We start from the raw sequence: 23,295 nt of genomic DNA, 5'->3' as shown, positions 1-23,295 counted from the left end.
ATGCCAGGTGTCTTAATAATCAGTCTCTGTATTTCCAACAATGGTCTCAGATAGTGTTCTGACTGGCTTAGCTGGGACCATGTGCATAACTGGACACCAATCCCCAAGCCCAGGAAGATAAAAACTCTGACCAGACTTGGATTAATGCCCATCCCTAAAGTTAGAGGAAGTGCATGGGTTCCCATTTTCCCAAACCATATGGAGTGAGAGTGGAGAAAAGCTGGTTCCTCAAACACATGCTAAGCTGGAAAAATGAAACAATGACCAATAACATGTGACCAGAAACTTTCAAGTCAATTCCAACCTGAAGATGCAAATATTTTATGTTTAGAAACATGACAGGTAGAATGATACTGGGAAATGTACCAGTGCACAAATTAGCAATCCTGGATTTTAGTCGTGATGCTGCCACTAACTAGCTGTGTGATAGCAGCCATCCCACTTAACATCTCTGAGCCTCAGTATCTTCAGCTACATAATGATAGGTGTGGGCTAGATCCTTTTCACTTATAACCCCATCTATGGAGGTATAGAAGGACTTTGTTTCTAGAGGGAGGAGCTTGACTTTGCAGTCTTTTTTTTCTTTTTGGCTGCACTGGGTCTTTGTTGCTGCGCACAGCCTTTCTCTAGTTGCGGCGAGCGGGGGTAACTCTTCGCTGCAGTGCGCGGGCTTCTCATTGTGGTGGCTTCTCTTGTTGCGGAGCGTGGGCTGTAGGCACGCGGGCTTCAGTAGCTGCGTCACGCGGGCTTGGTAGTTGTGGCGCATGGGCTTAGTTGCTCTGTCATGTGGGATTCTCCCAGACCAGAGATCGAACCCATGTCCCCTGCATTGGTAGGTGGATTCTTAACCACTGCACCACCAGGGAAGTCCCTGCAGTCATTTTATTCTGACTTCTTCCTCTAATCTATGGCAAACAATCTGTTACAACTTAAAAAACCCTGGAAAGTTAATTGAAATGTGGATGACTTACAGAAATGTAATTTCATTGCTTCCCTTTTACCCACTAGGTATAATCATGTCATAGCTGCCTACATTTCTGTGCTTCTAAAGCACCTTATAAACCAGGAGAATATCAGATGGGACTTTTATAAGCCCAGCAAAACCACTCTCTTTCTTTAAATTGCACCATCTACCTTATGGGAAAATCCTACCCAGTTTTCCTCCTCCAGAATGCAACTCAAAATGATTGGAGAAAATAAAGTGATACCACAACAATGGAGAGAATATCCTACAATTCTTTAATATCCTCTGCATAGTCATTTTCCACCTGTTCTTACAGTTTGAGATCACAGGATTCTTGACAACCTAATAGCACTTCATGTCAATAAAGTCGAGACTGCCTTATGTTTGATGTTGTGCAGAACATGCAGTTATCCAACGGCAGGTTGTAGCTAAACATTTTTATCTACCCCAGCCCTTTCTGCCCGAGAGAGAGACTATGACAGACCTCTCAGTTTCAATTATATTAACTGGCCCGGAATTTGCAAGTTTTGGAGATTTTACCTTTCAGAATGCTGTATGCTATAAATCTTATTTGGAGGAGACTTTTTGGCTCTTTAATAGTGACCACTTTGCTTCCAATTATTATTTTTTTTGGATGAAAGATCTAGAAATTTCCATAGTGTCCCACCTCCATCACCATTCAGAATTTCTTTCGAAGCTTCTGTCCACCTTTTAGATATGAAGGGATTTGTGATCAGATTCTCAAGTCCTGAGAGAGCACTCTGTGAGATGGAGAGATGGCGCTCTCCAACCTGCTCCTTCCGTTCTTACACTGTCGCCACCTACCCTGCTCTCTGCTCTGCTTAGTGTTAGAAACACTAAGAGAACAAAGAAGAATTAGGAGGTCAGCCTTCTGAAGGGAAAACAAGCATCCGTTTGGGGGTGATGGTATGGGGTTGTCATTCCAGTGGCATTGAGCCCTGTATCCCTTACCTGCACCCCTTCCCCATGCAGAACTAACTCCATGCAGCTCTCCTTTGACATTCCTGGCCAATATGAAGGAGCAACGTCCCCAGGCCTCTGTGCGTAAGCACCACCTTCCTTCCTCCTTTCTACCCTTTCCCCAGCAGTGAACTACTGTTCTTTGCCATTGCTGCTTCACTGGCACCTCTGGCTTGAAAAGTACAGTGAGATCAAGAACGATTAAGGATGTGATGAGATCAAGAACGATTAAGGATGTGAGAGTGCTGTCTAGGAGCCTGGAGTAATAATATCAGAAGATTTCAGTATAGTCTTTGCACCACTGCACCTTACCTGTCTGAACTTGAGCAAGTCAGTAAATCTCTTAAAAGTTAAGATTTCTTATGTATCCAGTGGGATGACAGTTCCTTCCCAGCTCCCCTCAGGAGAGGTTACAAGAATCAAACACAATAATGTGCCATATAAAATGCAACAAAAATGTTAGCTGTCACGAAGGATTGTACCACTAATGATTTCACGGCCAACTTTTATGAATCATGGACCATGGGCTGTTCATTACTTACATGGATTCATTCTCACAACCCTCTGAAGTTTTCACTGTTATGTCCCCATTTCACTCATGAGATGAAGAAAGTGAAACCTAGAGTGGTTATTTTACTCAAAGTAGCACAATTACTCACATCAGGTTTCAGAGCTGGCTCTTTGAAGCAAGTCTGCGTGATGCCAGCTTTCTTGTGCAAAATGTCTATGGTATTTCTTACAAGGATTAGCATGCCTGCCTGTGGTAAGGAGGGTGCATTTCTGATCTGCTTTTGTGATTCTTCTCCACCTGCAGCCTGTGCAATGGGCTCTGGTTCTGTTTTGGCCTCCATCCTCTGATCACCGGTGTTCATATCTTTCCATTATCCCCAGATTTAGGACAGGAGAGAGCAAATGGCAAAGTCCAGTTGTGGTAAATCCAACATATATGTTTTACATGTAAAAACAATTTTTTGAAGTGTAACCAGAGCTTGCAAAAGACCAGGATGCTAAGCAGCGTACTGGATGGAGGAATGTAAAATAAAAGCACAATGTCAAATCTCAGGCTACCATTTCTCAGTCCAGTGTGAAGCAAGCAAGTAAACAGAGGGTTACAGTTGAGAACAATGCATTCTAGGTGAGAGATTCACTGACCGATTAACTGTAGGACAGATAGGAGAGCCAACTAAATAGAAAAGTGGTTGAGAAAAGTGTGTGGGAGGGAAGACTTCTGGATTGAGTTGACCCCTGATTTAAGTCTTAAACAATCACCCAAGTTATCATTATAATATAATAGTTATTCCTCCCACTTCAGTGTCTGTGCCTACAATCTCCCTGGGCTTTCATTTCTTATTTCTCCAAATCTTCCCTTGATTTTTTTCCTTTAGCCATAATTTAACTATTAAAAACCTTAAATCTAAAGATTTCTTCTTCCGTCCTTTTTCCTTGAGACTTGATTTGCCTTAAAACTGGCACATCCTTTGTTGTTGGAGTAGATGAGTCCTAATAAAATTCTTTTATCTTTAAAAATCAGCTGAGAGTAGCTTAAAAGTCTTGAAACGTTATAGATGTACCATAATCACTTCACTTGGCCTAAGAAGACCTTGAACGCCAGACCATTGCTTTGACCATCATTGGGCAAAGAAATATTGGGGTAAATTTTTGGCTGGTAGGGCCAATGAATGAGAGAGATGACAGCTTCCCTAATGTGCTAATAATATTCTGTAATTTGTGATTGCTTGACTGGGCCTAATGCCTAGTTATTATGGTATATTGGTTCAGAATGAGGGGGATTAAGCAGTTAGACTGCCTGGCTTTGAATCTTCATACTACTACTTACTAGGTGTCTACTTTTTTCAAATTAGTTAAATTTTCTGAGTTTCGGTTTCCTCAACTACAAAATGAGGAAAGTAGTACTGGTCTCATATGACTGTTGAGAGGAGGAAATGAGATAATTTTCTGAGGGCACTTAGAATAGTGCCTGGTGTGAACAAAGTGTTCTGTGAGGGGTGCTGTATTCTGTGATGTTCCGTGATGTTCCTTGGTGTTCCGTGGTGTCCCGTGGTGTTCTGTGGTATCCAGTGATGTTTTGTGGTGTCTGGTGCTCTGTGGTATTCTGTGATATTCTGTGGTGTCTCAGTGTTCTGTGGTGTTCTGTTGTGTCTGTGGTGGTCTGCGGTGTCTTTGGTGCACTGTGGTGTACCATGATATTCTGTGGTGTCTCAGTGTTCTGTGGTGTCCTGTAGTGTCTTGGTGTTCTATGGTGTCTGTGGTATTCTCAGGTGTCTTGTGATGTTCTGTGGTGTCTTGGTGTTCTGTGGTGTCCAATGGTGTTCTGTGGTGTATTCTGATGTTCTGTGGTCTCTGTGGTGTTCTGTGATATTCTGTGGTGTCTCAGTGTTCTGTGGTATTCCATGGTATTCGGTGGTGTTCCTGGTGTTCTGTGGTGTTCAGTGGTCCTGTGTGTGCTGTGGTGTTCTGTGACATTCTGTGGTGTCCTGGTGTTCTGTGTTGTCCTGTGGTGTGTGTGATGTTCTGATGTGTTCTGTGGTGTCTGTGGTGTTCTGTCTTCTTCTGTAGTATTCTGTGATGTTCTGTGGTGTCCCATGGTATTCTGTGGTGTCCCATCATGTTCTGTGGTATTCCATGATATTCTGTGGGGTTCCTGGTGTTCTGTGGTGTTCAGTAGTCCTGTGGTGCGCTGTGGTGTTCTGTGATATTCTGTGATGTCTGTGGTGTTTTGTGGTGTCATGTGATCTGTGGTGTTCTGTGATGTTCCATGGTGTTCCGTGGCAGCTGCTCCTGTCACTCTGCAGGGTGGGTCTGGAGAGCTTCTGAGTGCTGTGGTTGGCTTAGCCTAATTCAGCAGCTGTGGGGAGAAAGAGACAGGCTCAAGTGGAGACAACCCACCTTCTTCTGAGTGGGGGAGCAGCTGGAGTGGACCAGTCTTCTGGGCAGTGTGAGGACCAGCACGTCAAAGTCCTGAGGCAGAAGCCCCATGTTTTCTACCGTAGCCTTTCTGGGGAGGAATCATGAGTGGAGATGTGTAAAGAAGACACAGGAGATTGACAATCTCCTGATCTGTTGTGCTTGCCTAAGAACCGAAGTCACATGCTCTCATATGGGGGTCCTGCTCTGTATTCTTCAAGGCTTTGTTTCATTTCTGACATGGGTACGGGAAGATTTGTCCCTTCTGCTTTCTCAAATCTAACTCAGAACTTCAGAGGAGATTCAACTACCTCTCTAGAAGTAGAAAAATGGAATATTCTATGTTTCTGCCAACAGATCTTCCTCCTGTTCTCCTGCCTTTTCATTGTCATTCTATATTCACACTTGGATGGGGCACAATAAGACACTTCAACTCTACTCAGAAGTTATTACAGAAAATATAATAATAACTCCCCCTTTAGAGACTTGTATCTTAAAACTTGCCAAGACAATTCCCATTAGAAGTGGTAAAATTCAATCATATATTTTACACGATTATAATTCAATACACACAATAACTTGGATAAATCTCCAGAGAATTGTGCTGGTTGAAAAAAAAAGCCAATCCCCAAAGATTGCATACTGTATGATTCTTGAAATGGCAAATTATAGAAATGGAGGACAGATTGCTAGGGGTTAAGGGAGAGGTGAAGGTGGGAGAGACATGGGTGTGACAATAAAAAACAACATAAGGGATCCACAAGATGACGAAAATGTTCCTTATCTTGGCTGTAATGGCATCAATGTTCTGGTTGTGATATTGTATTAGAATTTTGCAAGATGTTACCATTAGGGAAAAGTACATGTGATCTCTTTCTACTATTTCTTACAACTACATGTGAATCTACAATTATTTAAAAATTAAAAGTTTAATTGAAAAAATCTCAGTGAATTTACCATTCATTTTAAGATTTCTCTTTGTCACATTTTTATGACTTAAGTTGGAATTCAAGGTTTCCATGGTCTTGCCCCAAACTGCCTGTCTAGCTTTATCTCCCAACCAAGCAGGACTTCACTTTCCTGCTTCATCTGCACTTGTTCAGGTCCTCCTCTATGTCAGGCTGGGTCAGATGCTGTCTATTCCACGAAAGTCACTCCAGGGAGAGACCATTTTCCTCCCTCTAAACAACTGCAGATTTTTGCTATCTTTGTATATTTTGTACATTCTTTTATTTCCATGATTTTGTGTATATTTCTCATTTCCTCTATCAGATGTAAGCATTGAGTGAGTAGGATCTTTCACTTTTATTTGAAGCAAATAACCTCTTAAGTCACTAGAATTGTTTTTTCACAGAACAAGGACTTAATAACCATTATTTCTTTTGCAGTCCTTAGTTATTTTGTGCACAATAGATGTCCAATAACTGTTAAATCAATAAATGTGCCAAATTTTTGTTTTTGTAACTAAATCAAGGCACTTTGCTGTGTAAGTGATTGAAACTAACTTGCATTATTTGAAGACTTATTAAAAAGCTATCATTTAGAGTTTTTCCTTTTATAGGCAAAAGGAATAAATTCCAATAAATAAAATACATGCAAACAACATGTAACAATGGGTATTATATAGCTTCATTTTTTTAGACATAAGGAATAAAATATAAAAAATAAAGTAAAATGATGGATGCTACATATTTAATCAAGTATCAGTTAAATATCTATAGTGCCACATGGGACCCAGGCAGTAGCACAGAACTAGGAGTTAGAATACAGAGGGCATTAGCCAGACTCTGCCAATGGTAATTTAGCGACCTTTCAAGTGTCTCGATTTTTCCATGCCTCTGTGAAATGAAGTTATTGGGCTAGAATAGAACACTAGGTTCTTTTCTAACTCTGACATTCTGTGGTTACATGAATTTGGGATGACTGAACATTGAACACAAATGCTAAGTCATGTGCTTTTAAGTCCACTAATCCTTCTCATTGAATTCATAGGGGCTGAGTCTCTGACTCAATCACTGGGTAACCAGTGTCATTGTGGGCTCCTGTGTGGTAGTCTGAAACCAGTCTCTTCTGTTTGTCTTTGCTTAGTCCCACTGTCCCTGACTATTAGCTTAAAGATTAATCATGATGACTGGCAACTCAGGGATGAAAGACAGTTGAGTTCATTTAATTAGAACTAATTCCACTTTGAAATTAAATATATTCAAATTTCCAACCTCAGCTTTAGAGCCAAGTTTTTGTTCACATTCTTCTCCATCCTCTTCTGACTTTGATGGTAAATGTTAACCTTTATATGAAGGGGATGATTTTTTTTTTTTTAATTTGGTTGCTCTGGGTCTTAGTTGCAGCAGGTGGGCTCCTTAGTTGCGGCTCACCGGTTCCTTGGTTGTGGCATGCGAACTCTTAGCCGTGGCATATATGTGGGATCTAGTTCCCTGACCAGGGATCAGACTCAAGCCCCCTGCATTGGGAGCACAGAATCTTAACCACAGCACAGCCTGGGAAGTCCCGGGAATGATTTTTTTTTGGGATTGGCAAATCACAATTATGGGGTCCTAAATGAAATTAGTTTAGCATCTAGGTCACTGGAAGACTGAGAAAAAGAGCGTAGGGAAAATACAAAGTCAAGATCAAGAGAAAGATACTTTCTTTCCTGTCTAAAGACACTATTATTTTTGTTGACATCGTTATAATTAATCTAAGCTATCAGTAGATTAGTAATGTGTTCGGCGCTTGTTACATCCTAGGAACCCTGCAAACATTTTACAAACATTATTTCATTTAATAGAATAAAGCAATTAGGTAAGTACCGTTATTTATCTTTCTTACAGATAAAGAAACTGCAGTTTAGAGAGGTTGGGTATCTTGTCCCAAATCTTAAGGCCAGTGAGTGCAGAACAGGGATTTGAAACCAGATTGCTGGGGTCCAAGGGCCTTGTGATTATGTAGAACATTATATTTCTTCCCAAATATCAATAGCCACCATTATCTCTTGAATGAATGCTAAATGAGAAAGGTTTAACAATTGACCTAGGATAATACCACTATTGAGCAATGGAACCAGAATTTAGAATCTTTTTTACTCCAAAGGTCAAGATCTTTATATCCCCATTGTACTTTGAAAGGAAAGTCATTTAATATGCTTCTATGTGGTTAGGGATTTGTAACTAGTTCAAATTGAAGTACCTCCCCAGATGTCATCAGAATGTAGGCAATCTGTTATTAAGAAAAAATATTCAATTAAGCTAGGAAATAAAATGAAAAAGGGCAATGTTGCAATAGTACAGACAAGGGACAGTCACTAATATCCTCAGGGGAACATATAGCTTTTCTTCAAAATTGTCCAAGAAAGAAGGTATATTTTCTAGTTTATAAATATCCTTGTCAGTTTATCATGGAGGATGGTAATTAATAATCAAATCTTGAAGTATTTATTCTTTAACACTATTCAACCTGCTTTTCTCTGATTCTTGTTAACTCAATAACTTTGAGTTTTGTGTGTCCTTTAGGATTCTCTCCAGGCCAACGACACAACCTGACTGAATATTAGGTGTGTGTATGAGGTATAAAGCCATTGTCAAGGAAGAGCAAACAAAAGGAAGCTATGGTAAGTAAATGCAATGCATGATCCTGAATTAAGTTTTGGATCATGGGGGGAAAATGCCATAAAGGACATTAGTGGGACAGTTAGAGAAAATTATATGTGAACTGTATATTAGATACTAGTATCTTGTCAATGTTAAATTTCCTGAATTAGATAATTATATTGTGGCTTTGTGAAAGAATTACATTATTTCCAGAAAAAGATACTGAAATATTTTGTGGTAAAGGGACATGATGGCTAAGAGTTATTCTTAAAAGTTTGTCTCAAGAAAAAAATGAATCTGTATAGAGAATTAGAATGAAAAAGTCAATGTGGGAAAATATTAAAAATTATTAAAATTATTAAAAATGATTACTCAGCCATTAAAAAGAATGAAATAATGCCACTTTTAGCAACATGGATGGACCTGGAGATTATTATACTGAGTGAAGTAAGTCAGAGAAAGACAAATATCATATAATATCAGTTATATGTGGAATCTAAAAAAAAAAAGAAATACAAATGAACTTATTTACAAAACAGAAACAGACTCACAGACTTAGAGAACAAACTTATGGTTACCAGGGGGGAATGTTCGAGGGGAGGGATACATTGAGAGTTTGGGATTGACACGTACACATGTCTATATTTAAAATAGATAACCAATAAGAACCTACTGTAAAAAAAATTTTTTTTAATTAGTGAATAAAAGATATATGAGAGTTCTTTGTGTTGCTGTAGCAGCTCCTCCAAAACTTTGAAATTATTTTAAAATAAAAAGCTTAAAAAAATAGTTGGCAGCCTAATCAGATTTGTAAAATATATTTTCCAAGGCCTGATGAATCTTTAAGTGACTCAACAAAAAATTAAAAAACCTAAAATCCTGAAACGCTAATGAAATCATTTCAGGATAGTGCCATGTCAGCCTCCTATGAACTTTTCTATAAAACTCAGAGATGTCCATTAAAACACAACTAAACTAAACAAAACAAAACTAAACCTAAATGCTCGTGAAACTAGTTGGCACATGACACTAAAGTAAATGTGCAAAAAAACATTGCAATACCTTTGCCATAGATAATCTACTAGGCAATAAAGTTGACTTTCTAGGGATTTTGGAATTATCGTAAGTGTTTATAGATGTTAATGGATGTGACTATTATCCCCTGGAATAAAACCACCACCCAGAATCTAAAGACTGATTTAAAGACATGGTCTAGAGCAATCTCAATCACCCCTGGTAATTTTGTGGCCTTGCCTTCGGAGAGAAATGCCATCTCTTCTCCCCTACAGTATGTCAAAGGGATAACTGAGCTATTTCCCTCTCATTTGTATCTTGACTCAGGATGATATCTTCCAGACTACCACAGTCTCAGCATGTTACAAGAGTGGGCTTCCATGCCCTCCTGGTAGTCACTGAATTTTGGTATCCAGGGAATTTAGCTATCTTCTCTAATTCTCCTTCCTATATATTCTCTCAATATAAAAAAGGGAAGCCTCAAATCCATTTCCAGAGAGCATTAAAAAAAAAAATCCAAGGTGAATCAGCAAATCAAAGTCTAATTGGGAACTTATGCTTCATGTGAAAATGTAACCTAGTTGTTTGATATACCCTGCAAAAGTCACCAGAAGATAAGAGTTTCATTGATGGTACTTGCACACTTCTAAAAGTCCAAGTGAAATTAGATACTCAAAAAATTACATGCATTGCCCAGGGAAAGGTGTCTTTGGGGTCCATTATTCCCTCCTGAATTATGTGAAGAAATGACTAAAATTTCCTACTTTGAGTTAACTCTATTTTTAGTTGACCACAAGAATTTAAGAAAAATATTTTCTCGCTATTTCTCATTGGTTATTTCAAAATAAACCCAGAAACATGTATCCTAAAAAATGAAAAAAAAAAAAGATGCTAGACATTTGAGAATCCATATCTGACCTCTGATATTGACCTCTGATATTGCCTCTGCCTAAACAGTTACCTCCAACTTTGGTGTTCCTAGAGGTGAAAATACTTCTGCCAGGTGGTTTGAGACAATGAGATCACATTTACAACTGCAGAACTGAATTCTTTATGATAAAATTCCTTATTGTACTTCCTGTAGTCATGGGCTAATAAGATACCCGTTAACTTTTCAAGGTTTTAAGAATTATTGCCAGTATGGCTTTAGAAATCGGAGGAGAAGGAACACAAATAATGTCTAGAGGGTCAGGATGAGCCAATATTAAACAGATTTTTTTTTGTTGTTTAATCCTGTAATGTCTTATTTATACCAGGAAGATTTAATTTTCAAATATTTAAACTTGCTTCTGGCTTTTGTCTTGTTTTGTGTTCATTCCTCTTTGTTCTACATTTTAAAATGTTATGGTGGGTTGCCATTACAATATTAACTTGTCTACCTATTTATTTATGCATCTTTTCATAATGTAGACACTGTCTGGTTTTTGGAAAACACAACCTTCCTCTGTATTTGGCTTTTTTCCCTTCTCAGTGTCCTAACATCTTTCAGTTCTCCCTAGACTTTAATTCTTCCTGTTTTCAAAATGGTCATTATGTCCCAAATTGTATAAGATAGTCCAGATGGCAAATTTTATAGGCCCATACAAGTTAGAGAAGCTCTTGCAATTGGGGGTGAAATTATTTCAGGTCTAAGAAGCTAATAAATTTCATTCGTTCACACATTGTTGCACTTGACTATGACAGCTATTAGAATGTCCTAGTAACAGTGTCACTAACTAATCTGTTAATGTAAAATGACAAACTTAATCATTTATATAAAATCTGAATCTGAAAAAGAATATTATCCTAAAGATTACTAGGCTTAAATTTTAAGCTGCTGAACTAACGGTTTTAGAATATGTATAGTAATATATAAAAAACATTATACTTGGGCTTAAGTCACTTCCCACATGGGAGCACAACAAGAAGAGGCTCTTTGTCTAGGGCACAAATATGTAAATATGGTCCAGTTAGTTTTACAGACGACATTTTCCCAGCTGCTTACCTTTGATCCCCAGATCTCTGCTCAGAACACTCAGTGCTACCTCGTTGCATAGAACAGCATCTTCCAATGTGGGTTTCTTAATGTTAACTGGTATTAAATGAGGGTAAGGGGAAGGCAAGGCCTCTGGTTAAACAAATTTTGGGGAAAACTAAAACTAAACAGTTTGTAGGACTTCTCAGAACTTAGACTATGCCAATGTGCAATCTGCAACTCCAACAGGGGAAAATATTATATAGAATTTTTTTTGATGGAACATGTCCAGAGGGAATATTTTGTAGGACTTCTTTCCTCTTTATTCACTGCAAATCTGCTCATCAGGTTCATATCCAGTCAAATTTCCTTCATGAGGCCATTCCCAAGTCCGTCAGTTACTGGTATCACTACCCTTTGGCATATTACTATAATCTTATGGTTCTTCGAATTCTCATTTCCATCATATGCGCCATCATTTTTTTCAGACAGTGTCTTTGTTCTCCACATATTAAAGCATTTTGGATAATGGACCATTCACTATTCACCTATTTTCTATAACACCTACCATAGTGCCCAGAGCTTTGTAGGAACTCAATAAATGCTTGCTGAAGGACTGAAGCCATCTATCTCAAATGTTTGCTATTGATTGCAAGAATTCCTGCAGAAAATAAAATTTGTTTCTTTACCTATTTGAGAATAAGTAGATTAGACTTTTATTTTTAAATATATCTTTATTCTCAATTTAACACTGCTTTTGAGTGACAGGGAGAGTAAATCACCGTAACCAAGACTCTATTTAAAAAATTCACACTGAACAAGAATCATGCAAGGTTGTTTTTATTAAGCTTTATGTTTAGATTACATCTAAGTATTTCAGGCATTACTTCATTTGACAAGCAGACATGACATTTTAGGAAACATTTCAACAAACTCCAAGGACTTCACAACTATGGGGAACAGAGCACATCTAGTCTGCAGTTAACAGGTATGGTAAGTACTTCAAGGGGTGGTCAAGGGAAAGAAGCTAGATGATAACTGGTCCTCTTTCATAAAATGTTTATCCTAGACAAGTAGCTACAAAGAAAAGCACATGACTGTTACAGAGCTAGAGAGATCTTGCATCCAAATCCATCATTTTCATTACGGGTAGGACTTGGGTGTCACATATCAGGAGACAGATGATTCCTTCAGAATAAGCTACATATCAAGTTTTCTATGTGTAGTATTAATGCTAATATGATTAGCTCATGTTTAAAAAATGAAAGAAACAACAATTTTGCATTTAAAACCCACTATGATATATTAGCCACTGAAGGAGGTGCTTAGCCATTGAGGAGTCATCTCTGCACTCTTGTAGTTTATGAGTTCTTCTGAGAAATTTTGATTGTGACCGTCTTGACCTCTGTGTATTCATGGAGACCATATTCTCCTCTAGAGAGAGGGGGAAAAATGAACAGAATTTAGCAGAGCAGTACAAATATACTATGGTCAATGATAATCGAAGTTTGTTCCTGCTTATCTGGCTAGGGACAATGGAAAATATTTTCTGTGTACAGAACCATTTCAAATAGTAGCTAGCCAACCGTAAGATATCTGGTCTTATATAAATCCCCTTGTGGGAAAATAATTTTTTTGCATTTTTAAATGATCATGTACCCTCAGTAGACTTTCAAAGAAATTGTTCAATTTTGACATTTTTTCTGCTTGACTATAAAAGGGCTCAACACACACGCACACGCACACGCACACACATACACACAAATCGGCCCAACAAGAATTTTATCATATCTAGCTTAGGTTCAAATAAATAAGAAGGCTATATTACTATAGGAAAAGTAGTAATGTATAATTACTTGAGTAGTATAGAACAACTATAAATTCAAGTATAGCTCAGTTTAGTGTATTTACCATGTCCAGTTGGTCCAGAAATGAGGAAGGGGCTAAAAATGACCAGGCTTCTATTTTCACTCTAACTGGCCCTAATATGGCTTAAAACAAAATATTTTCTAGCTGTAGTTCTAATATCTTTTGTTCTTGATTCTTGGCAAAAACAAAAACAAAAACCCCCCAAAACCAAAAATCTGACCGTAACTGTTACAACTTTTTATTTGAGGGTGGGGTTGTTTTGTTTTGTTTTGTTTTAAGAGGGGGAAGGCGTTCATTGGCCTAAAATTCAGGGCTTTTGGGCTTTCTGTGGTTGTTGGATTTTTCTGTTTATGCAACCTCTGTCATTTGCTTATATAACTCTTAAATCCAACCCAGATGATCAGGAATTAACTTGAGTCAGTCAATTAAAATCCTTGTATCTTGTTATCAGGTTTATTGAGACCTCCTATCAGTTTTGGAAACTGTGATGTACCCTTCATTAAAGAGATAACTAAAAAGATTAGGCTAAATTATTCTCTATATGGTTTTGATGAAAGGATTAAATTACATGTACATAAGAGTACTCTTAAAATCATTACACTCATGCACATGTAGGCTTACAGAGGAAAAAGATCTTGATCTTTTTCTACCCCTCTCCTTTGGTGAGGTAGACAGGTATGTAGAAGACATCTTTTTCTCCTGGGTAACCTAATCCTCTTACACTGATTATTTTCTTGGGCCATTAAGCTTCTGAAAATACCTTCTAAAAGCTTCAGTGAGCATGTTCTTCAAAGTAATTAAAGGGTTTAGCCTCAGTTGTCTGAAACCCATTAAAGGATAATATTTTAGTAAGTATTTTATCTCACAAAGTTAGATATATTAACCCATGATTTTTGCCAATAGGCTTTCCATTGTATTTTGGGTTACATGGACACTTGAAACTCTCAGGAGAGTACAAAGTGTGATAATTGTCTTACTCAAGTTGAAATAGGTCCTGCTTCTTAGTGTTCCGATGTATACAAATTCCTATGTCTATGATATAACACAAAAACATCTTTATATTTCTCTTTATGTCACTAGCCTATGAGTTATTGGTTCTGTGCTTCTAAAATTGTCAATGTACCAGTCACCCGGGACCTGATGCAAATGCTGATTCTATTTCAGCAGGTCTGGGGATAGGCCTGAGACTCTGCATTTCCAACATACTTTTACGTGATACCCAGGCTTCTCATCCAGGGTCCACACTGGAGTGATAAGGTGCTAATAACAAGTTATGCCTGTTTTTCACTCTGTATCCAGAAATGAGCCTGGCACTAATTAAGTAGGCACAGGAAAATGTTTGCTGAACTGGTTTGGCAAATATAATCAAGCAAAAACTACTCACGTTAGCCCACCAGTTTATACCACTTTATCTCTCCCCATTTCTGAAGGGGACAGGAAGAAAGAAATATCTTGTGAGGTGTTGAGAGCCAATTAAGTTTGAAATGGCATACTAGTAAAGTCTCAAGTGATCTATGTTAATCTAAGTAAAAATTAGTGCAATTACACAGAGAGAGGGATTTCTACCATTTAACTCATTCCAGGGCCAGCACCATGACCTGAGATGCAAATCCTGGTTTGGGCACTCAGCATCACCACCACATTGGGCTGCGCATACTACTATTTTCAGCTCTTTGAGAACTCTTTCCAACTGATCAATTCTACCTTTCTATCTTTGAAGATAAACTGTAATTGAACTCTTGGGAGTCATTTGAGGTTATTGCTTTAGTAATTCTCTTTAAACATCTTGCAGCAAATGACTTATTTATTAAATTTGCCAAATTTGGTTTCAGATAGACATTAACACTAGCATCCTCAGCTGGAAGTTTTGAAGTAAAAATTACAGTATAACTTTTTCCTTTATATTTCAAAGAAGCAAATCATCTATACCCACAGTCCAGATATTTAAGAAATTACTGATGATTGATTCTTGTTTTCATCCCCCTCTTTATTTGCTTTCCATATGTCTAGAACATAATGTTTGACTAAATTGTATTTAACAAAATTGATATGTTTAGTCTACTTTAATTATTTCATCCCTTCTGATTATTTTATCTATGACATTCCTAAGGAAGTGTATTAGATAGCTGGGCCAGCAGTAATCTGATCTTCAAAATAATCTAACTTTTGTTATAGCTCTTTGTACAAAGTAATTAGTGCTGCCAAGGGACTCCCCAATAATGGGTATTATAAAGACAAGGAGCTAGGGAAGGATGAAACCATTTGTTGAGTCCCCACTTTGTGACAGATACAGTGCTAGGGAATGAAGGCGTAGTATGTTTCCTAACTCTCACAACCATCTTAAGAGGAATATTAACATTTCCCTTTTAAATAGGAGAAAATAGATGTTCAGAAGTTAGGCAACTTGAACTGGACTCTGTGGCTAGCAAGAGGTGAAGTCAGAGTTCACAGGCAGGCTGGTTAGTCTCCAGTTATGTTTACTATGCCGTGTGCACCTTTGACAAATTGATCTTTTGGCCACTCCACCTCTCCATCAACATTCTAAAGCTAGCTATCGCTTTCCCTGCTCCACTAATATATGTAAGCCGATTTTCTTGAATTCAAGTCTTCTTAATCTGTATTCTATTTAACTCTGAAATCACACTTCTCACCCCCATAAATCCCCACCTGTCAGGCAAATTCACTAACCCCTCAACATGCCACATAGAACATTCCTTCAAGAATGCCCTCTTGTCTGCTTCCTAACATCCTACACTTGTTACATGCCCTAGATCAAGTCCTACCTTTTCTGTTAGGTCTTCTCTTATTCTATAAACGGTCTTTAAGTTTTTATCCGTTGCATTTTCACCGGGGTTAAAACCACAGAATCTCAAGCATGGAAAGGAGCTCAAAGACCTTTTACTTTCTTCTCCCACTCCTATCCCCACCACAAATGCTGAACTTGTCTGACAGATGGAAACAGTGAGAGTTAGCGAGGTGACGTGAATGTTATAGTCTGGTGGTGCCCAGATTTTCCGTCCTCTGATACTGCGCTCTGCATTTTAACTGCTTCTCTACCTTCGCGAGGCACGGACTCCCAGTCTGTTACTATTTATTTCATAGTGTGTGTTGGTTATTTTGCTCTCTCTGTATTTTTACATGTTCCTCTTGCCACCACGATTATATGGAAGGTGGAACGTGGTACCGTGTTTCTGGGGCTCCTAGGACCTCATATACATAGTAACTACTTAATGAAAGTATATTGAGAAGGAGAGTGGATCATTTTAACGTGCCCTCTTTTCACTGACTCCCCAATGGTAGTTGTTTCAATGTGATTTTGCTGATTTATTTAAATGACAAGTACCTGGCTCTTTAAGGCACTCATGACCTTTAGAAGCTGAGACTCACTTTTACTTGCTGTTTACAAAATGAGCAGCTTTACTATGTTTGATTCCATAAGGTTTGAATATAATGTGTCTTTTCCTGATGATTTTTTAAATTTATTGATAAACATGAGAAAATTTTAAGAAATAAAATGGTTAAAAGTGCTTGAACAAAATTGACCAAACACATTGCCACTACTTTCTGTGTGTAAATATGTATGTGCACGTTTTTAAAAAGTCAATATTTCCTGGATTGAAAAGCAACTGAAGGCTCATAAATGCATTTGTATAATATATATATCCTCAATCTAGTCATGACTATAAAACATGTTTTCCTTAGTTAAATTTTCTTTCAGTTTAGATATTAGTACCAAAAATAACTCATTCAGGTTATTTTAGAGTCTACATCAAAAATATTACAACAAATGAGAATCATTACTCCTACATTGAAAAGTTTTTTGATATAAACACACCTAATTTACTTATGTAAGAGGCATATTCAAATAGCTAAACTCTTCTTATATTTGCACACTTCTTACAATCACCAATTTGTAGTTTCCACCTCCTTTCTGGAAATGTTTCCCCAATATATTACATTCATGTATACAGTAAACAATTCTAAAAGTAAGCAATATTTCAGTAACCAATGTAAAGTGCTTAGTATGATCCCTTGTGAATTCTAAGAGTTTAATAAATTGTATTTCCCTCTGCCATCACCTGTTTGCACTTTTTGGGGTAAATCCAGCATTTAAAAAGCTGTTTGACAGTATTAATCTCCAGGAAAGAACAGAGGCAGGTTTTAATCTGAGTAGTAACTAAGGATTAATTCCTTGAGAGTGAGAACCATTTTTATCAAGATAAGTATTTATCTTAATGAAAGTTAATCTTACAGTTCTCGACCATTTCCAGACATCTTGAATCCACCAAAGGGGCACTGGGCAGATACCACACTATAGCAGTTAACCCTGAAAAGAAAATAAGTACGTTATAGGTCATACTTAACCTATGAAATAACTCCTAAATTTGGAATTTTTGAAATTCAGCGAGTTCTTTAACAACTCCATTAATTTTAATATTACGTAGTCATTTTTAAGCAAAAGTAGCACTATAAATTAGAATGCAGGAGTATAAGTATATGTATATATACTGCCTAGGAATTTTAAAAAAATGGTACAACTCTATGTGTGGATAGCCATTTTGGCAGTACATCATGTCCCTGAGAAGTTATAGCTTGAATTATAAAAGATAGACTACCCAACGTACCATAAGAGGAAGGCTATGGTCTGTGAGAGACGAGTTTGTTGGATGGGTGTTCTTTACTGCCTATACTCGTAAGCTTTGTAGTTCTCTTGTGGGTTGTATACTTAACAGGCTAGAATTAATTTTCTTTTATAATTGTAATATGTCTCATATTACTTAGTTTACTTTTTTCATTAATTAATTCAAAAAATTGCTTAGACAGAGGGCTTGACAGGAGTTGGATTTCATTATTAATTTGCTTATCCCTTGCCATGTTTTAAAAAATGTTTCAAAATGCTTTTATGAACATATAATTATAAAAACATGAATAATTAGAATTTTAAAAAATTAAAAGACCTACATCCAGACTCAGTCACAGACACTGATATAATTGGTGGGTTTGACATACACCCTTCTCTACCCAAATCAGTGTAGATATTTTTAAAGCTCCCCAGACAATTCTACTGTACAGCCAGGGTTGAGAGTCACTGCTTTAGAGTCTGAAATAGGTCTGAATCTCAGCTGTCATTTATTTCATGATCTCGATCAATTATGCAACCTCAGTAAGCTTCTGTTTTTCCGTCCATAAATTTGCCATACCAATTAACAGTTGTAGCAAGGTAACATGAGATAATGAATGTGAAGACTGCCACGTGGTGCTTAGCGTAGAGTGCATACTGACTAAATCATGAATGTCCCTTTGCTTAAGAAAAAAGATTCTAGAGCTATCAAGAGGGGCAAGGATTTCTTGGCTGTCTCTCAAGGATAAATACTTTTCAATGTCCAGTGGATTTGGTTGTGACATTATTGGGAAGAAAATAATCTTGGGCTGTTGATGGGACTGAGGGGACAAAGTGAGGTCTGGTGGAAAAAAAATTAGTAACAACGCAGTCCAGAGATGGGGGGCTGGGCGGGGGATGTGACAGTTTGAGAGGCATAGCCTTGGCACTTATATACTCTAAATTAAAGTGTAAACATCAGAGATATAAACCAGGTCAAAAATAAAACAGACATCTCAAAATGCAATATGTTCTTCCAATTTAAAACCTTCAGACATCTCTAATAGTCCCAGAGTAAAAAGCTGATGTAAGAACTAAATGCTTGTATACATAAGGGCACTGAATAAATACTGTCTTACTATCTGATTATCTTGATTAAACAGAACTTTTATCTCCCTTGTGTGTAGCATAGTGCCAAGTGCCTAGAAATTATTTATAATAATAATACATATTGTATTAGCCAAACATCAATAAAGTATTTTGGGCAAGTAATTTCAGAAGGCTGGATAGAGTTAAATATATATATGTGTCTGTGTGTATATATATAGATAGATAGATATAGATATGTGTATATATATATATATATATGCTATATCTATCTATCTATCTATCTTCTATGCTCTTCTAAAGTTCTTCCAATACAGCAGGATTTTTGTTTGTTTGTTTGTTTTATTTTCAAACAGAAGGCCATGTGATTCCAAACAAAAAATCAAAGTCAGAAAAAATTCAAAGTAGTCTGTTAATGTGGTTAACATTGAAAAGGTGGTATTACATAGGTTTGACTTACCACACTGTCCCGGCCTGCAGAGCAGAGGAGACTGTGATGGCTTTATCAATATCTTTGGTAAAAATTCCTGCTGATAAGCCATAGAAAGTATTGTTTGCTCTCTTGATTACATCATCTAAAGATTTAAACTTCATGATTTGCTGCACTGGTCCAAATATCTATACCACAAGAAATGAATGAAATAAATCAAAGTAATAGGTTACAACTAAATATTTATTTTGTATTATAGTTATAAATATAAATCTATTAATATATAAATAAAATATCTATATTTATTATATTTCATGTAAATATACTTATGTTTTATATTGACTATAAGGTACTTGGCACACAGTGAGCAGTCACTAAATGTTTTTTTATTATCAATAAAAACAATCAAAACTGCAGACCAATATCCCTTAAACCACAGGCCAATATCAACTACAGCAAATATTCCTTAAAAATATTAGCAAACAGTGTTCAACAATACCTACAAAGAATTGTACACCATCACCAAGTGAGGTTCATTCTAGAGATGCGAGGCTGGTTCAGTATTCAAAAATCAATCAATATAATACATCATATTAATAGAATGAAGGAAAAATATCATATAATCATCTCAATTGATGCAGAAAAAGCATTTGACAAAAATCCAACCTCTTTTCCCCCTTAACAGATTAAAAATAGAAAGGCACTTCTGAACCTGATCAAAGACAGTTATGAAAAATCTTACAGTTAACATCATACTCAATGATATGATACTGAATGCTTTTCCCCTAAGATAGGGAGCAAAGCAAGATGTCCACTTTTACTACTCTTATTCAACATAGTGCTGGAATTCTAGCAAGTGAAAAAGGCAAGAAGAGGAAATAAAAGGCATATAGATTAGAAACAAAGGAATAAAATTGTCCCTATTTGTAGATGACATGATTGTCTACATATAAATTCCCAAGGAATATCCAAAAATCTTCTAGAATACCTGAGCTCAGTGATGTCACAGGATGCAAGAAAATATACAAAAATCAAATATACTTGTATATTTGTATATACTAGCAATGAACATGTGCATACTGAAATCAGAAATACCATTTACAATCACTCAGAAAATACTTAGGTAGAAATCCAATAAAACACATATAGGACTTGTTACCAGAAATTACAAAATGCTAATGAAAGAAATAAAGGACGATATAAATAAATGGAGAGATCTACTATATTCAATAACTGGAAGATTTAGCACAATAAAAACATTAATTCTCCCCAAATTGATATATACACAATTTTAACACAACTCCTCTCAAAATTTCAGCAAGATTTTTTAGTATATATGGACAAGGTTATTCTAAAATTTATATGGAAGAGCAAAGGAATGTTAGATAAAACAATTTCGAAAAAGAAGAATAAAGTGAGAGGACTCAGTCTTTCCAATTTCAAGACTTCTCATACAGCTACCAAAATCAAAAGAGTATACTTAATATTTTGTAATAACCTATAAGGGAAAAGAATCTGAAAAAGAATATATATATATATATATTCATATATATATGAATCACTTTGCTGTACACCTGAAGCTAACACAGCATTGTAAATCAACTATACTTCAATAAAAGTAAATAAATTAAAAAAGAGGGTATAAGTAGAGAAATAGACGCATAGATCAATTGAAGAGTAGAGAACCCAGAAATTGATACACACACAAATATGCACAACTGAACTTTCACAGTTGCAAAAGTAATGGAATGGAAGAAAAACACCTTTTCAACAAATGATGCTGAAGCAATTGAACATATCGGCAAAAACAAACGAACAAACAACCTTGACTTAAATCTCACACCTTGTATAAAAATTAACCTAAAATGGATCATAGACTTAAGTGTAAAACATAGACTATAAAGCTTTCAGAAAGAATAAAAAAATTACACGGAAAAAAGTATTTTTGGATTTAGGAGTAAACAAAGAGTAGTTCATAGAGTTGACACCAAAAATACTATCCATAAAAAGAAAAATGGATAAATTGGACTTCTGTAAAATTAAAAACTTCTGAGAAAGACCCTGGTAAAGAAGATGAAAAGACAAGCTACAGCCTGGGAGGAAATATTTGTGAACCACACATCCAAAAAAAGATCAGTATCAAGAATGTATAAGGGGCTCTCGAAACTCAACAGTAAAAAGCACACAATCCAATTAGAACATGAGCAAAAAAAATGAAGAGACATTTCATCAAGGAAGTTATCAGATGGCAAATAAGCTCATTAAAGATGTTCAATATCACTAGCCACTAAGGAAATGCAAATTTAAACCTCAGTGAGCTATCACACCTATCAGAATGGCTAAAATAAAAAAGTCACAACAAATGTTAGCAAGGATGCAAAGAAATTAGGATCATTCATACATTGCTAAGGAGAATGTGAAATCGTTCAGCCTCTCTGGAAAACAGTTTGGCAATTTCTTAAAAAGTTGCATCTACCATATGACCTAGCATTATACTCCTGGGCACTTATCCCAGAGAAATGAAGACTTACGTTCACACAAAAAACCTGTATACTGATGTTTATAACAGCATTATTAAAAGTAGCCCCAAACTGGTAACAACCCAAAGTTCTTCAAAGGGTGAATTGTTAAACTATGGTGCACCCGTACTATGAAATACTACTCATCAATAAACAGGAACAAACTATCCTTACGTGCAACAACCTAGACGAATCTATAGAGAATTAGGCTGAGTGAAAAAAAGCTAATCCCAAAAGATTGCAGGAAGTATGAATCCACTTATGTAACATTCTTGAAATGACAAAATTACAGAAATAAAGAAGAGATTAGTGGTTAAGAGAAAGCCAAGGGTTGAGGATGGGATGGTGTAGGAAGGATAATAGATTTGGCTATTAAAGGGAAACATGAGAGATTCACGTGGTGATGAAATGCTCTGTGTCTTGACTGTATCAATGTTAACATATTTGCTGTGATATTATAGATTTGTAAGATGATATCAATGATGGAAACTGGATAAAGAGTACATGGGATCTTTCTATATTCTCACAATGGCAACTGAATCTACAATTATCTCAAAATAAGGACTTTAATTTAAAAAAAACAGCATATCACTTTATTCTTTTCTAATTATTTTCAAATATATTATTTCCAAAGGAGAAAAAGCAACAATGAACGTGGAATTGTATTTTCTATTACCTTAAATCTGTGAAGGAAGCACCTAGAAATTGCTAAGCATCCTGATCTGCAGTCGACTGGAAGTTCTTGGCTTGCCCAGTGAACTCCTGACTATTTTTAGTCTTAATCAAAAATAAATTAATCCTTTATCAGTATTAGAAATGAGAAGTAACATTTATTGGGAAAGGTGTTCAAAGAGCTGAGAATGTTACAGTAATACTTTGTATACATCCACACAGACAAAATACGGCAACAAAGGGAACAGAACAGAATGAAACCATTTACCTCCTCTTTGGCAATGCGCATCTCATCAGTAACATTAGAGAAAACCGTGGGCTGGATAAAGTAGCCTTTATTCCCCCATGGACCTCCGCCACACTCCAGTTTGGCCCCTTCCTTCTTCCCACTTTCAATGAGGTCAAGTATTTTTTCATATTGTTCCTTATCAATCTATTTGAAAAATATCACATGAAAAGGAAAAAAAATAGCAACTCGTAAAGATAATACTTTGCCCGGCCTGTAAATAAAGGTTTCAAAATGCTAGGCTATTGTTATTAAGTTAAATATTCAACCTAAACAGCTGACAGAGGCTCAGACTTATTGTTGGGTATATTTTATCTCAAGACTTTTCTGGAAAGAATCCTTGAAGATAAATATTTGTATTTAGTGTTTGTTTCACAGCCATGTAAG

General features: G+C 36.5%; 1 protein-coding gene across 1 annotated transcript in view; it reads right to left on the bottom strand.

The window, feature by feature from the left end:
• Positions 1-12,249: 12,249 nt before the first annotated feature.
• Positions 12,250-23,295, bottom strand: part of ALDH1A1 (aldehyde dehydrogenase 1 family member A1) — a 54,040-nt gene continuing 42,994 nt past the window's right edge. Inside the window, exons 10-13 of the mRNA XM_067744156.1 lie at positions 22,891-23,055; positions 19,462-19,619; positions 17,547-17,621; positions 12,250-12,859 (exon numbers count right to left, since the gene is read on the bottom strand). Of these exons, the coding sequence (XP_067600257.1) occupies positions 12,787-12,859; positions 17,547-17,621; positions 19,462-19,619; positions 22,891-23,055 (471 nt within the window). The 3' untranslated portion in view covers positions 12,250-12,786. The remainder of the gene's footprint in view (positions 12,860-17,546; positions 17,622-19,461; positions 19,620-22,890; positions 23,056-23,295) is intronic.

The sequence above is a fragment of the Pseudorca crassidens genome, chromosome 7 (assembly GCF_039906515.1).
Source record: "Pseudorca crassidens isolate mPseCra1 chromosome 7, mPseCra1.hap1, whole genome shotgun sequence".
In the NCBI taxonomy this organism is placed as follows: Eukaryota; Metazoa; Chordata; class Mammalia; order Artiodactyla; family Delphinidae; genus Pseudorca; species Pseudorca crassidens.
Note: the sequence above shows the minus strand (reverse complement) of the source record. Positions and strands in the feature narration are given on the sequence as shown.